This window comes from Eleutherodactylus coqui, chromosome 9 (assembly GCF_035609145.1).
Source record: "Eleutherodactylus coqui strain aEleCoq1 chromosome 9, aEleCoq1.hap1, whole genome shotgun sequence".
NCBI lineage: Eukaryota > Metazoa > Chordata > Amphibia > Anura > Eleutherodactylidae > Eleutherodactylus > Eleutherodactylus coqui.
In genome coordinates, this window is record NC_089845.1 from 6,686,819 (window position 1) to 6,703,320 (window position 16,502).

Below are 16,502 nucleotides of genomic sequence, written 5' to 3' on the forward strand. Positions count from 1 at the left end.
GTTTAAGCCCTTAAGGACCGAGCGCAGTCCCACAAGGTTGACCGTCTTTGAAATCCGAGTAGTCTAGCACCAATCACCATGCATCAGATTGTGATTCAGACTGCAGTGTGAAAAGGGAGCAAAATTTTCGGGAATCAGTTCCATCTGTGAATTCCCATTAAAATAAGAAAATCGAGTGATGTGAGTGACTTTCAACGAGGTGCGGCCCTCACTGTCAGGCCAGCAGGGGTCAGTGTTTCAAAAACTGCCAACCTTGCAGTTTGCTCATCCATTGGTGTCAAAAATATACCAAGAACGGCATGATTAAGCAAAAGCATAACAACTTGATCTAAGCATTGGCTCATTTTCTGATGACATGTTCCCTTTAGGGTACTTTTATTGTGTTGCTTTTTTATAAACCTGTGTTTTGTTCAGTCATTTTCTATTTCATATAGGGAAGTCAATGGTAAAATACTTAATAAATGCCCCATCTAGAGCATGCTGAATTTCAAAAGCAAAAAAAGCAATGGACTTAAAAAAAACGCAGCCAGAAAACGGTTGTACCCACAGGTTATGTGGCATGTTATGGCAGTTTTTCATGCAGATTTGTTGAGCCAAAGCTAGAAGTGGCTCTTGAGCACCACGTACATAGACTCCATGTATGGCTGCCTACTAAATGTGTACATACACACCACACTGTCCCCTCAAAGGTTTGAATCAGATTGGAATAGGTCTTCTAGAGAATTAAACATCTTATCCAATTGGCTTTCTCTAGTTTTGTAATTGAGCCCAGTTGAAGTGAACCGTGCAGATCTGCAACATCAGAAACACCCACAAACATCTCCGAATAAAAAGAAAGCCCTCTTTTGCAATTTCAGACAACCTAGTAAATCCCAGTATGGGTAGGGCTATGTGGCGACTTTGGCCATGACTTAGGTCATGCAACCAAAGATTGCAGTGTAGGTCTGTGATCTTGCGCTGCAATTGAAATCAATGAAGTCACAATGCAAGTTGCAGATTGTCATGACCATGATTTGCAAGTTACAAAAAAATCCATCTTAGTTGTTTTTTTTGTGCCCCGTGATTTGCGCCAACCTGCAACTCGCACGGATTCCATCAATTTTGGTGGCAGCGTGAGTCCAAAGAGCTGCACAGTGATCTTTGGTTGCATGAACCCTGTCGTGGCCAAAGTCTCCATGTAGACCTAGCCTTAGGTTGGCCATACACAGCAGATAGGTTGATGGTTGAACAACCATTGAACAAACAATCATCTGGTTTTGCAGACTCAGCCATACACATAATTAGTCCAAATTAGCCATCAAAGTTGTTCAAATTAGCTATAGATGTTTGAAGATACCAGGCAATAGATGAAAGATCTTACTGAGAACATGCTTTCAATGAAAGGGTATTATTGTATCTTGTCACCTCCACAAGAATGGGTGGAGACAAGATACATGCCAACAAAAAAATGTCCCCAATGGGATTGGCTACACTGGAGAATGGCAGGCCATGATCTCACCTTCTGCCTCGTTTCACTTACCCCTCCTCAGACGCTTGCCTTGGCCTTGGTCCCCTTCTCTGCTCCTCTCTGGCATGGCAACCCCTAGGGTTGTGGCATACCTCCACCATACCACCCTATCTCCACAGAAGCTGGGGCCAGCCAGCAGGAGCACAGAGTGCCATGGGAACAAAACTGGAGCACCGGCCCCACTATCAGCAGAACACACTAACAGCAGCCGGGGAAAGGCGGAACAACAAGGGCCAGAACAGCGGTGGCCAACCATGAGCATAGCTTACATGGGACACTGCACGGGGGACAGACTTACAGCAAGTCCGCGGATACGCCAGGCCACAGCCAACAGACTGCTGACAGTAGCCCAGGGAGCATAGCCGCCAGGGCACAGGTGAGCACAGACAGGTGTGTGTGTGTGTGTGTGTGTGGGGGGGGGGTGGCTGCAGTAGCAGAATGACATGGCCAGTGGCAAAGACTCACAGCAGCAGTGCGGTGGTTCAGCAGGATCGCCATGCCAGAGAGGACCAGGGAAGGGGGCGAAGTCCAAGCTAAGTGTGCGAGGAGGGGTGAGTGAAACAAGGCAAAAGGGGAGATCATGGCCTGCCATTCTCCAGTGCAGCCAATCAAATTTGGGTGTTTGCATGTTTGCGTGTATCTTGTCTCCACCCATTCTTCTGGTGGTGACAAGATACAATAATGCACAATGAAAGATCATTTATGGAAGAAATATCTTTTGTCCGACTAATGGACAAAAATTGAAGTGACTAACCCATTATCAGATGAATACAGTCTGTCATTGCTCAGCTAAACCAATTGTTTGCCTTTAAATTCCACCCAAAGAATGATTGTTTTAGTTGAAATCGTCCATTTCCATCCACTTTAGTCTAATGTCTATGGGCGCTCTAAGGGTACATGCACACAGACGTTTAAAAAGTTGCATCTGAGATCCTCTGGCACAACTGAGATTGGACAGCACACGGACATCCCATCTGTTTGCTGTCCAATGTGCGGGACACAACACATTGACATGTACCATTTTCATAGATTCGGACAACAATAGGGCACGCTGTAATTTTTTAACTTGGACTATTCATCCAACTAAAAAGAATCCCCTACGAACACACCCATTGAAACAAATGGATACTATGTATGTCTGATTTTTGGACTGATTTTTTTTTTTTGCCCAATTTTGAAAAAAATGTCTGTGTTCAGGTAGCCTCAGGGAGGCTTCACACACATGGTTTGTTTGTTTGTTTGTTTTGGGTTTTGTTTTTTTTTTGTTTGTTTTTTTTAAAGCTACAGTTTTGTGGAAGTTTTTCATGCAGATTTTTGAACCAAAGCCAGAAGTGGATTTAAAAGGAAGGGGAATTAAAAAGGAATCGTGCTTTACAAGTAAGAGCTCTTTGTATGCTTTGAAATCATTTTATGTACCTAAAATCTTTCTGCAGCAACAAGTAAAGGAAGCACTAAGTCATAAAGCCTTTCCATTACATAAATTATTATTTACATATGTAGTACTCCATCTCCTCACCCTGCAAAAGTACTTTAGCAATTAGATCACAATTGGCACAGAAGTAATGCACTCTATATACATAAATGCAGCTTCTCTGCTTGTTATGTCGATTATTACAGTTGAGGTTTATGTCGAATATTGCAATTTGTATTTAGCAAATTGCAGCTGCCGGGGTCAGACAGCGGGTTGCAAGATGGTGGGGGTCATGGTGGCTCTATTGTCTCCACCCGATACATTCAAAACACGGTCTGGCCCGGATGCACACAGGGGATAAAGTCAGCAACTGTGCTACGAACTTTCGGTACTTTTCTGTTCACGTGACGCCAGTGCTTCTTCCGAGTGATAAATTACGAGAGCCAAATAAAAGCTTCCACAATAAAGAGGTAGTTGTAAACCGGAGGCACGCGGTTTTCTTTTACTCACAATTTCCAACTTTGATTTTCCAAGAACAAAATATTGCAAACAGTAAACTTAGATACAACACTCTTGGCACACTTTTCTCCTGCACAACCTCTGACACACTGGCAATTAGGAGTCACTCTTCCCCCGAAGTACAGACGTCATTGGTCTCAGTTATCTGATGGAAGAATTCTTGGGAGAACACTCCTGACATGGAGGGCAAACACATGCCATTCTTTCATCACTTCCTACGCCCCTTACCTCGCTTTTCTAGTTCAGTTTTGCGGAGTCGTTGCTTACGCCAGATTTGTCCTTTGACCTGCATTAGCAGAGTCAGTCCCGTCCCTCGATCATGTAGTTAAGCACTGGATTGGGTAGCCATATCCGCTGATTCCTTCTGTAGAATCTGACCACTGAGCTCTAGTGCCCGGAGGGGATACATCCCATGGAAGTTGAGATAGGCTCGGAGCACTGCCCCCAGCAGGAGTGTCATAGCCTCCGCATCCTGCTCACACGTCCTCCTTAATCGACTATATCTCTACCCTCTCTACACACTACTAACTCCACCCCCGACCTCTGTAATGACCAATCACACCATGCAGAGCAGGTTAGGGAATCAGACACACCGACAACATCAGGAATGGTGACTCCAACGCGAATACAAGGCATAGACTAACATAAGCACACACACCAAGCCACAAAGACAATCCACCTGGGGTAGACAAACACTAACCTAGAGGTACCCTAACTCCGGGACACCACAAATCTAATACCAATTTGGCTTTGAGAATACCTTGCATTACTTGTCTTGTACTCATCTTGAGGTATAGCCTGTATTATGGCTCACAGCTGTATTCACAGTTTTTCAGGCTTGAGACCTGATATCATCCACTAACTTTTGCTGGTTCATTATCTTTATAAGACCACCTTGCTGATATACAATATTCCGTAAACCACTATAATGCCGAGAAAACTCATTTTATCTACTACATTCTAAGAGTTTTTGCTGTGTCTGATGGCAAGTTTCTGCATTTTAATAGCAATCAGCAGAATTGACCGTGCAATTCTAAAATACGAGACCAGTCAATGGGCTGGAATTGTCAGAAAGAGCACAGTGGGGTCTTCACACAGTTGATGTCTCTTCGAAGATCATCGTTAATTCATTTGGAGACATGAGAAAACTCAGATTCTGGTAGCTTTATTGCCCATTCTAAATTTATAGAAGTACTCCAACACCGTCACCATAGCTGTCTGAGGGATGTGTAATATTGTCAGTGGTACCAAATAATGCACCAAATAATGTACTGAAAAAAACTTCTAAGTGCAGTGAAATGGAGAAAAATCCAATCGCACTATTATTTTGGGGGGTGGAGGGGATGGGGGTCGTCAATAATTCCACGATGTGTAAACATACTCTGTTTCCTTTGCACTCACTATTTTTTCTGCACTTTTCATACATTCATGTCATTCATTTATTATGTAGCATTTTAAACATTTTAATGATGGAGCTTTTCAAGTTCTATAGTGAAGAGTATAGGAAAAAGGCCAAAAAAGTAATACCCAGTGGCACACTGTATTTTCCAAATAGGTAAAAGGTAAAGTCCCCTGGTGCAAGCACCGAGTCATGACTGACTCCTCGGGTGACATCACATCATCATGAAGTTTTCTTGGCAGACTGTTTTTGTGGGGGGATTTGCCTCAGAAGGATGGAAGGCTGACCTTGAGTTACCTTGGCTACCTGAACCAAGCGGGGATTGAACCCATAACCTTCAGGTCGAGAGCATTTCTGCTGCCCTAACACACTGCGCTACACGAGTCTTGTTTCCATATAAGGGGGTGATTTCTTTATGCAGATTTTACACTGTGGATCTACTGTGGAATGTCCATTGCTCTGTGTGGACATACCCTTAGGTCCACAGGGAAACTATATTTAGCAAATCCATGTGTGATAAAAAAACGCAAATCCGCATCCCATAGGAAAGCATTGACCATCCGCAGTTAAATAGCCGCGGGTGGTATTTTAAGTCATTTGAGGATTTCACACGCGTGAAAAAAAACGCGACATGCTGTATTTAAGGGCAGGAGCTCATAGAGCTCATATTTCAATCCATCTCCCGCATGAAGAAAAAAAAAGACAATCATAGTGCCTCCGCAGCAGAAATCCACAGCCAAAATCCGGGTGGGCCTGCTTTTTCCCATGGACATGAGGCCTTAGAAGGAGCTCACACATAGAAGCCACAGCTCTACTGATGCCCCAGCGGTGTAGCTAAAAGCCATACTGACAGGCGGTGATCCTGAAAATTAGCGTGCGTTTCAAATTAATTGTTAATTGCTGCCAAATTTTGCAGGTAAACACTATTAAAAGTCAATTTAAAAAATTATGCCAATTTGCAATAGAAGCTCCCGTGGGCACAGTTTTTGGTCATGCCATGGTCACACCTTTTCCGCACTGTGAACTCTATGTGTAAACTCACCGGAGTGTGTGGACACAAAGGTGCTGTGTGGAAATGATGATGATGATGTTCCATATGTCTGTGTCTTGTAGTGGTGCCGAAGAGGTCAGTGTGTGAAACATGGAGAGGAAGGACCCAAGCCGACAAATGGTCAATGGTCTGACTGGTCAAATTGGTCACCATGCTCCCGAACATGTGGTGGAGGTGTCTCCTATAAAGAACGCCAGTGTAATAACCCCCGGTACTTATTTAATTTTTGTTTTTTACTTCCTTAATGGCTTACTTTGACAAATTTATTAGATTATAGTTGTGACGTTCTTGTTAAGATAAAGAAAGAGATATTGTTAATATTCAATTCATAAATCCGTTGAATCGGAGCGGACGGACATATTTTTCCATTGCATTTTTTGGGGGCCTTTTCTAAAAACATGCCATGAAATTCATGTGTTTCTTATGAGCTTTTTGGGTTATTTATTTTTTGATTACACATTTTTGTAACAATTTCATACAATCGATGCCAGTCTGTTGGTTGTCTGATGCCAGTCTGATGCCAGTCTGATGCCAGTCTGATGGTTGTCTGCTATCCAGGGAAATCAAATTTAATTTTAGTCTTCCGGTTTCCGAGCTTAGTGCAACAGAGATCTGGATTCATCTGACCAGACAGGATTTACTCGACTGCTCGCTGAACCTGAGTCTTGCCTTTCTATTATTCTTGGGGTATTATCACATGGGTAGTATGTGCTGTGAATTTTCCGTGGATTTAAATATGCAGCAACAGAATCCGTACCCAATAGTTTGGATTTTACCATGAAATGTGCTGAAGATCTGCTGCAGATTTCAAATTTGCAATGCAAATTTCGCACAGACTTTGTCCGCACCATGTGGATGAAATTTGTCAAATCCTCATGTGAACATACTCTTAGACGGCAATGGCACTCAAACTGGTGGCCTGCTGTTATAGCTCTTCTATGCTAAGGAAGGATAAGTTGTGCATTCAGATACATTAGTTGGGATTGTATTCAGCGGCACTCTGCTCGACTGGGCACCGCATGTTTGTCAGAATGATTCTTAACGTCCTCCGCTGACCCCTTTTGTCAATGAGTTATTTACATGCACAGGGTTTCACTGGACATTTTAAAGCACCATGTCGAATGCTCGTTCCACAACCCATGATACTTTTTTTTATTTTTTGGTGTAGACCTTTTCATGGTGGAAAGTTCTGTGAAGGTTCTTCCCGATCGTTTAAACTTTGTAATAATCAGAGGTGTCCCAAGAGCGGCATTGACTATAGAGCGCAGCAGTGTGCGGAGTATAACAGCAAACCTTTCAGAGGTTGGTACTACAAGTGGAAGCCCTACACCCATGTGGAAGGTATGCTGGGAATATGGCATGTGTTTATTTCTTTGGAACAATCATTTGTGGCCTTTTTTCTGATTTAAAATATTGTGCAATTGTACAAAACAGGAATGTAATGTGTCACCTATAGCTTTATAGCTTCCAGGCCTCCTTCACACGGGCGACACACATTGCCAAACAGGAATGCAATGTGACACCTATAGCTTTATAGCTTCCAGGCCTCCTTCACACGGGCGACACACATTGCCAAACAGGAATGCAATGTGACACCTATAGCTTTATAGCCTTCAGGCCTCCTTCACACGGGCGACACGCATTGCCAAACAGGAATGCAATGTGACACCTATAGCTTTATAGCCTTCAGGCCTCCTTCACACGGGCGACACGCATTGCCAAACAGGAATGCAATGTGACACCTACAGCTTTATAGCCTTCAGGCCTCCTTCACACGGGCGACACGCATTGCCAAACAGGAATGCAATGTGACACCTATAGCTTTATAGCCTTCAGGCCTCCTTCACACGGGCGACACACATTGCCAAACAGGAATGCAATGTGACACCTATAGCTTTATAGCCTTCAGGCCTCCTTCACACGGGCGACACGCATTGCCAAACAGGAATGCAATGTGACACCTATAGCTTTATAGCCTTCAGGCCTCCTTCACACGGGCGACACGCATTGCTGCAAGAAAATCACAGCAATATCTCTTTGCTGGTATAATCACAGCCATTCATCGAGCACTGGCTGTGATTGGCTAAGCATCAGCCAATCAAAGCCAGCACTTCCAGGAGGCAGGGATTTTTGAATTCCCGGCCAGGAGTGTTGATAGAAAGGCCAGGAATAAAGACAGGATATGTACCGTTGTTGTAATAGAACGGGCTCTGGGTGGATGAACTGTGCTGAGCATTGTTGTAGGTGACCTCTGCTATTGACAAATAATCCACCCAGTCATCCTGTAGATGGGAGATAAAGCAGTGGAGAGATAGTGCTTTGATTGGAGTCTTTGATTTGGTTCTTTCCATCTGGCCATTAGAGTGCGGATGAAAGGCAGAGGAGAGATTTACAGTAATTCCCAGAGCCGTGCAGAAATGTCTCCAGAACTTTGAGGTGAACTGGACCCCTCTGTCAGAGACCACATCATCTGGAATTCTGTGTAATCTGAAAACTTCCCGAATCATCAACTCCGTGGTGTGCGAATGGGAATCTTCTCTATGGGGATGAAGTGGACCATCTTCTTAAGTCGATCCACGACCACAAGGACAGTAGACAAGCATTTTGAGAGGGGCAAATCCACTATAAAATCCATGGATATAGACTCCAGGGTCTGGATGGGACTTGAAGGGGCTGTAGTAACCCCAGAGGGCGAGCTCATGGCGTCTTGTTCCAAGCACATATCTCACAAGAGATGACATACTTCTTCACATCCCTCCTGCAGTCAGGCCACAAGAAGGAACAAGGTAGAAGTTCTGAAGTCTTTGTGACGCCCAGGTGACCGGACACCTTGGAATTGTGGACTAATTTAAGGACCGAGTCGACCAGCCTCAGGAACATACAGTTGGTGTTCTCGGCTTCAAAGCCCTTCTGTAAAGAAAAGCTTCACATCCTTAGAAGGGTGACTCAAGAACGGGGCTTTTTTGGATCTTTTCTTAAGCTTTGTTAGAAGGTCTTCAGAGTGTAAAATGCCCCAAAAATGTTTGGGGGACAGAATTGTGTCGTCTGTATTTGCCTTCTCTTCAAACTCTGCACATATCCTGGACAATGCATCTGCCTTGCCATTTCGGGAACCAGGGAAATAGGACACAATGAAATTAAACCTGGAGAAGAACAAAGCTCATTGTGCTTGTCTCGCAAATATAAATTGATAGAGGGAAAAAATAAATTGATAGAGGGAAATTTTCCTCCTGCTCCCAAATTCAGCATCGCTGAACACTGCATCACCTGACCTCCTGTGAGGATCTGTATTGGGAGATCAAAATTATGGAGAGGGAAAGCATCTTCACACGGTCTTGAATTACCAGTGCAAAGGTGTGTTTGGTGACATCCCCTTCTTCCATGATGGCAAAATTGGTTGTAGCCTTAACATTGGCTAGGGCGAGAAACCTTTGAAACTTGTTTGGACAGTTTAAGCATAATGTCCCGAGTCTCCACAATAAATGCACAGATTATCAACATGGCATCTTTCCTTTTCAGCGGTGGAAAGGGGTTTGCTGATGACATCGACTTGCATCGGTTCTGCTGTGGCTTCAGTCCTCGCTGGAGGATTCAATGTGGATTGGCTGAAGGAATAAGGGGTGCTAATGCCCCAACCCCACAGTCTCTCTTTTCGTCCTTTGGAAAGTCTCTGGTCAATCTGGATGCACAGTTGAATGAAGTCTTCCAGCTTGTCAGGAGTCTCCACTCTGGCAAGTTCATCCGTTACCCACTCTGATAATCCGTGACAAAATTAGCTCTGTTGTGCAGCTGAATTCCACATGGTATCAATCGTCTAGCAACGAAATTCTACTGTATACTCTGCAACGGAACGTCGCCCCTGTTATAGGTTGTGTAACCTCCCTTCAGCCGTGGCACAGCGGTTCAGATCATTATAAATTTGACCCATTGTGGTCGTGAAGGCTATCAAGCAAATTACTGTTAGTCTCTACGTACGGCAAGGCCCATGCGAGCACCTTATCAGTGAGGATGAAAAACACCTTCTTACTGTCACTGGTGAACGAGGTGAGTTGCAGCTAGAAATATATCCGGCATTGATTTAGGAACCCTTAGTATTGGCGACGATCTCCAGCAAATTTTGGTGGCAATGGCTTGTGGATGTTTGGCCCTGAATTGCGCATGTCCAAGAGTTGCCTCTGTAACTCCTCAATCTCACGTTGCATAGCAGCAACCCTTTCCTGGTAGGAGGCACACAACTCTTGGAGCTCTGTGACCTGTTTCCTGAGCGTGGCTAGTACAGACTCCATTTTAGGGGGCATAATTATCTTGTCGTGCCTTACCAATGCTAGATTGGGGCCAAAGGTGTAGTAGCCAAGCCGGTTGCTGGAGTGTATTTAGAATAGCCGGGAGTCGTTATTGGGAAGTCACGGTATGCAATACAAATGGAATGAGATGGAAGCTTAGTCAATGGAAGCCAAGGGTCAATAGCTGGTATCAGTATGCAATAGAGGAGCAGGAGAAACAGGAGCTTGATTAAGGTGGTGGAATACAATAATCACGCATTGAGGGAGTGGCAAAGCCAGGCTTTTATTGGAGATGCAATCAAAGTAAGAGGCGGGGTCAGGAACAAGAGTCAGCAGCTAGATAACTGGGATCAGAGAACAAGGCTAAGACATATGCAGGGAAAGTGTTCACAAGCCACATTACTCAATAAAAAGGGTCAGTGCATGCAGTACCAGAGGTTCCTGGTTCAAGCCCTGACACATGTTCTATATGTAATACAGTACTGGAGTCTTTTTATTTGTCATCTATGAGTGTATCCAGATGATGATAATTTAATGATGAACTTAACCTTTTCCTATACCTCTTACTTCCTTGAAGAGAGGCACTTCAGTAGGCAAGTATATATAGGTTCCGCCCTTGCTTTGAACATCTATATCTCAAGATGTATTGCAGATAGAGCTTTGACAGTTGTCTTGTTTTAGCTATAAGAATCTTGTTTTTAAAGGAAGAGCAATGTATCTACGTTTTAATAAATGTATGGATTTGGAGCTTAGTTTGATTTTTTTATTTTATAATTTAGGATTTAGCTCCACATGTCAACTGGAAGTGCAAAATGTCTATAAACCCCTGACAGCAAAAGGGTTAATGTAGACTTTAAATTGCAGTTTAGCTCTGGTCCGTGCTCCCCTAACAGGGGCACAGTATTTATACTGGATCATAATAAAGCAATAAAAATATGAGAAAGCAACATTGCAGCACAGTGAAGATGTACCAAAAGAACTGGAGCCATAACCAGGCCATAACGCTAACAAGATGGTCGTATCCGAATAGTTTATTGGTCTACGGTAGCTGCTGCAGTCCCATGGTATTTGGGCAAAGACACGTCAACTTTTTACTATATTCTAAGATTTAAAAAATTCAAACACTGAACCGCTCACCAGCACAACCCCCCCCCCCCCCACCCCCCACAGCCTCAGGTGAGCACTGACGGCAGTCCAAGCGTATTAGTGCATACAGATCCAGGACTGCCATTAGCGTGATATAAATGCGATAAAAAGACAGGATACGGGTAAACTACACATTTCGGAAAAAAAATCTTTCTCCACAGCAGAAGACCATATACAACTACATGATTTAAATATTTCCCACTCCAAGGTCACGTGATAAAATCAACCAATCACAGGTGATCTCTTATCGATATAGTATAATTGTGACAATTTAACTTTCTTATCACTCAGAAATGTAATTAATGAGAACAATCCAACAAATCCTGCAGTATATTCAGCCCACGTGGAGTTCTCGTATGCAGTAGAAAGATCCACTTTGCTTCTCTATTGGGTTTGTGGTTGCCGCCCCTCCGTGGTCGATTAACCTTCTCTATTCCTGGAAAGCAAAAGCAGATGCATCAGCATTATGACGGTGGATGAAATGCTTGGCTACAGCTGAAAGGTTCGTCGCATTGGGGTTCCTTGCCAGATGTTCTCGGCATCTCATACAGCTCATAGATTGTGCCAAAGAGGCAGATACATTACATAACTCATATGACATTTATTATCCCGTCCTTCTGTATACTCCCGGCCCCAACTGGTGGAATAACATACATAGTATGTAAGGCTGAATGAAGGCAATGTCCATCTAGTCCAGCCTGTCTATCCTCCTGTGTTGATCCAGAGGAAGGCAAAAAACCCCAAGAGCAGAAGCCAATCAGCCCTTTTGGGGAAAGAATTCCTTCCCGACTCCCTAATGGCAATCAGACTAATCCCTGGATCAACCCCTAATAGTTCCTACCTGCCTGTATACCAGGATTGACAATTAACCTAAGATTTATATCCTATAATATCCTTCCTCTCCAGAAAGACATCAAGTCCCCTTTTAAACTCCTCTATGGATTTTGCCATCACCACTTCTTCCGGCAGAGAGATCCACAGTCTAACTGCTCTTACAGTAAAGAATCCCCTTCTATGTTGGTGATGAAACCTACTTTCCTCTAATCGTAGCGGATGTCCTCTTGTTACCATCGTGGTCCTGGGTGTAAACAGATCTTGGGATAGATCCTTGTATTGTCCCCTCATGTACTTATACATGGTTATTTGATCACCCCTTAGCCGTCTTTTTTCTAGAGTAAATAATCCCAATTTTGGTAGCCTCTCTGGGTATTCCAGTCCCGTAATTCCATGTATTAGTTTAGTTGCCCTTCTTTGAATCCCCTCAAGCACTGTGACATCTTTCCTGAGCACCGGTGTCCAGAACTGTACACAGTATTCCATGTGAGGCCTGACAAGTGCCTTATATAATGGAAGGATAATGTTCTCATCCTTCGCCCCTATACCTCTTTTAATGCACCCCAAGACTTTATTTGCCTTTGCAGCGGCTGACTGGCATTGGTTACTCCAGTTTAGTCTATTATCCACTAATACCCCCAGATCCTTTTCCATATCACTTTTCCCTAGTGGTACCCCATTAAGTGAATATTGGTGACATCCATTTCTCCTGCCCATGTGCATAGTCTTACATTTTTCAACATTGAACTTCATTTACTATTTTTCTCCCCAAGCCCCCGGCTTATCCAGGTCCGTTTGTAGCCGCACATTGTCCTCCGTTGCATTAATTATATTGTATAATTTTGTGTCATCTGTAAATATAGATATTTTGCTGTGCAGCCCCTCTATCAGGTCATTGATAAATATGTTGAACAGAGTGGGGCCTAATACTGAACCCTGTGGCACCCCGCTAGCGACTGTGGTCCAATCAGAGTACGAACCCTTTATTACCACCCTCTGCTTTCTATCATTGAGCCAGTTTTTTACCCACTTACACACGTTTTCGCCCAGTCCGAGCTGCCTCATTTTGTATATTAGCCTATTATGTGGCACGGTGTCAAAGGCTTTAGAGAAGTCCAGATATACAAGATCAATAGATTCTCCCAGGTCCAGCTTAGAGCTTACTTCATCGCAGAAACTGATCAGATTTGTCTGACATGAGCGACCCTTCATGAATCCATGCTGGTGAGGAGTTATTCCCTTGTTCTCCTTGAGGTGCTCATCGATGGCGTCTCTCAGAATCCCCTCGAAAATTTTTCCCGTTACTGAAGTGAGACTTACTGGCATGTAGTTACCAGGCTCACTTTTGCTCCCTTTTTTGTAAATTGGAACCACGTTGGCAATGCGCCAATCCAATGGTACTACACCGCTCTTGATAGTGTCTTGTTGGGCTAAATTTTGCTATATGTATATATTTTTTAAACCATCACTTTTGCCGGCAAAAGTGATGGTTTAAAAAATATATACATATAGCAAAATTTAGCCCAACAAAGACAACGTCCTAAAACACACTTGAATTTTTTTGTAAAAGAGCAACCATATATATTCTAACATTGGCCATATTACCAAACTAGTGTCGTCATTTAGTAATCTGAATTCATACAACTGTCCTTACTACATAGACGCCGTTATCAAAACGTAAAGGAGGTAATCCGGCACTAAATATAAAGTATCCTCGGTTGGCGAAGCACGTTACAGTACAACTAGCATCACAGCTCGTGGATCTTAAGCATTAGGGATGTTAGTCGCAGCCGACAGATAGAACCTCCCGAATGCTACTGAAGAACCCGCTGAAATGTTCAGAATGCCGATACTGTAATGTGGTCGGATTGTAGTCTGTGGTGCCAATATAGAATGAGCGGGTAATCCAGCGCGCTCCCATGAAGACTATCCTGATTCATGAAGAGTCCGCGAGCGCGACGAGACGCACACGGGGGTCTGTGCCCCTTATAGATCACTATACCGTATATGTTTTTATTGCAGAACAAGATTACTGTAAACTGTATTGCATCGCAGACGGATTTGATTTCTTTTTTTCCTTATCAAACAAAGTAAAAGATGGAACTCGCTGCTCCGAGCACAACAATAATATCTGCATCGATGGGATTTGTGAGGTAAGAGGGGACTAACGATACAATGTGCTTGTTGTGGCGTTTATCAGGCCATCACTCCACAGATGTAGTCACGGTACAAGCCCTCCACCGGCTCTTCTCTTTAGCCTTTCCTATGTGAAGTCTCTGATCAAACTCCGAAACTGTGGGGCAGAGTAAAGGATGACAAATATTGTAGGAAGGGGACGAGCTCTGAGATCACTTAGTTCCAGCGGTACGACCGGGAAGACTGCCCACTAGAGCGCCATGGAAAGTGCGACAAATGTGATTGTTTAAAAAATATATACATATAGCAAAATTTAGCCCAACAAAGACAACGTCCTGCAACAAGTTATCTTATCCCAAAGTGACCCCCCGGGCCTGAACAAAGATGGCCGCTCCTGCTTCTCCAATTACTTGACGTACACTGTGCGTTAGAATGCATCATTAGGGCCCTCTTACACGGACCAATAAATTGTTCAGATTTCCATATCCAGCAGGAATCTGAATGATTATCACTCACTGTAAAGGCTGTCCCAAGTGAGTGACGAACAAGAATTCGTTCACGTCTCATGCAGAAAACTGAATGAGGGATCGGCCCGTGTAAGCCGACCGTATCACTTATGAAAGACTGCCTGCTTACCGTGAATGGAGGCGGTCGGGCCAGATCGATCCCGTTGCTCCACCTCCATTCCCTCGCGATGCTTGTTTCCATGTAAAAGCACAAGAACACTTATTGCTGGGCCTAAGACTCCACACCTGCTTTGATTAACCAGTGATGCTCATCTGAGCCGCACTACCAGTCAGATCGGCATGCAGTGTCTTGGACTGCCCGTACTTACTAATCCACAGTCCGCATCAGGTAGTCAGAGAAGTGCGGCTGCCATCTTTGTTTGCCCAGGACCGGAGAGTCACTTTAACACAACATAAGCAATTAGAAAGCTACTGAAAGGGCAGGACAACTTCTGTGCCGCAGTTGTTTTTACGCATTATGTCAAGTTGAACTTTTGCTATATCGGTATGCAGGACCTAATGCTCACTGATGGCCACCTTCAGCTCAAACACGTCCTTATTTTCACATACAGGAAACCTTCTACCTTGCAGGGATAGCAATAAACAGAAACGTCCAAGGAATCCAGAATGGGGCACAAAGGCATTTCCTTTTCGGTAGACCCTGTCGCAGTAGGTCTTCAGAGAGCTGGGAGCTCCGGCTTGCTGACCGGCGAACGAAAGAAGAGAATGACTTTATGAAACCGGTTCTGGACTGCTTGGAAGATGTTCCTTTAAAAACCCCTAGGATATGACTGAGCCAGGAGAGGCGCTGTAGGCATGTGACAATAGACATAAGAGGGGGGAGGCAGGGGGCAATTAAAGACTCTGTCACCTACTTTTGGCTCTATGAGATAAGCTATGGGCTTAAAGTAGGTCACCTGCTGAGTCTGGGGATGGGTCGTACTTACCGTCCCTGTCATTCCCCCGATGTCAGCGCTGGAACTTTCCGCTGCAGTGAATTGAGCAGCACTGCTAAATAATTCACCCATTGTAAATTACAACAGGCGGACTACTTAGCAGTTGTGAACGCTTTGCCTCCATGCCAGAAGAGCTGTGAGCGATGCCAACGATACTCGCTCCTGTGTAACAGGCCAGGAGCGAGCAGCACTGTGGTGGGTTTCTGGCATCGTTTGCCCAACAGCTTCTCCCATGTAAAAGGACCATTAATCCCCAAATTCCGTAGATCTCAATCCGATGAGCATCTGGGTGCTGGAATAAGAGGTCTGAGCTACAGAGGCCTCACAATATACAGGACTGCTGCTAATGGAGATCTTCATAAGTCTTATGCAGTCCATGCCTTGTGGAGTCAGAGCTAGCATGAGGGGGACTTACGCAATATGGTTTTAATCAGTTGGAGTATCTTGGTATAGAAACTGTTAAAACCATAATGACATTTCTACTGTGCATTGAAGGACTTTTTAGAGATATCTACTGGTAACTTCCTTCAAGCAGTTCCTTAAAGGCTGATCACCATAGGGAATCTCACAAGACTGGAAGTCTAACAATAAGTCATTATAGCCAAATAAAAGGCTACTTGATTGGAAAATACAAGTGAGAATGCAGTAATATTACAAATAGTGTAATAAGTTACATATTATTTGTACCGGTGTGCAGAGCAGGGACAAGATGTCTTAGTGCCCAAAGCAGAGTCTTCAGATACACCCGTCCCGC

At 44.0% G+C, this 16,502-nt stretch overlaps 1 protein-coding gene across 1 annotated transcript in view; it reads left to right on the forward strand.

Annotated features, from left to right (window-relative positions):
- Positions 1 to 16,502, forward strand: part of ADAMTS16 (ADAM metallopeptidase with thrombospondin type 1 motif 16) — a 298,537-nt gene that overhangs the window by 176,781 nt on the left and 105,254 nt on the right. Inside the window, exons 12-14 of the mRNA XM_066579089.1 lie at positions 5,950 to 6,098; positions 7,056 to 7,228; positions 14,173 to 14,303. Coding sequence (XP_066435186.1) covers positions 5,950 to 6,098; positions 7,056 to 7,228; positions 14,173 to 14,303 — 453 coding nt within the window. The remainder of the gene's footprint in view (positions 1 to 5,949; positions 6,099 to 7,055; positions 7,229 to 14,172; positions 14,304 to 16,502) is intronic.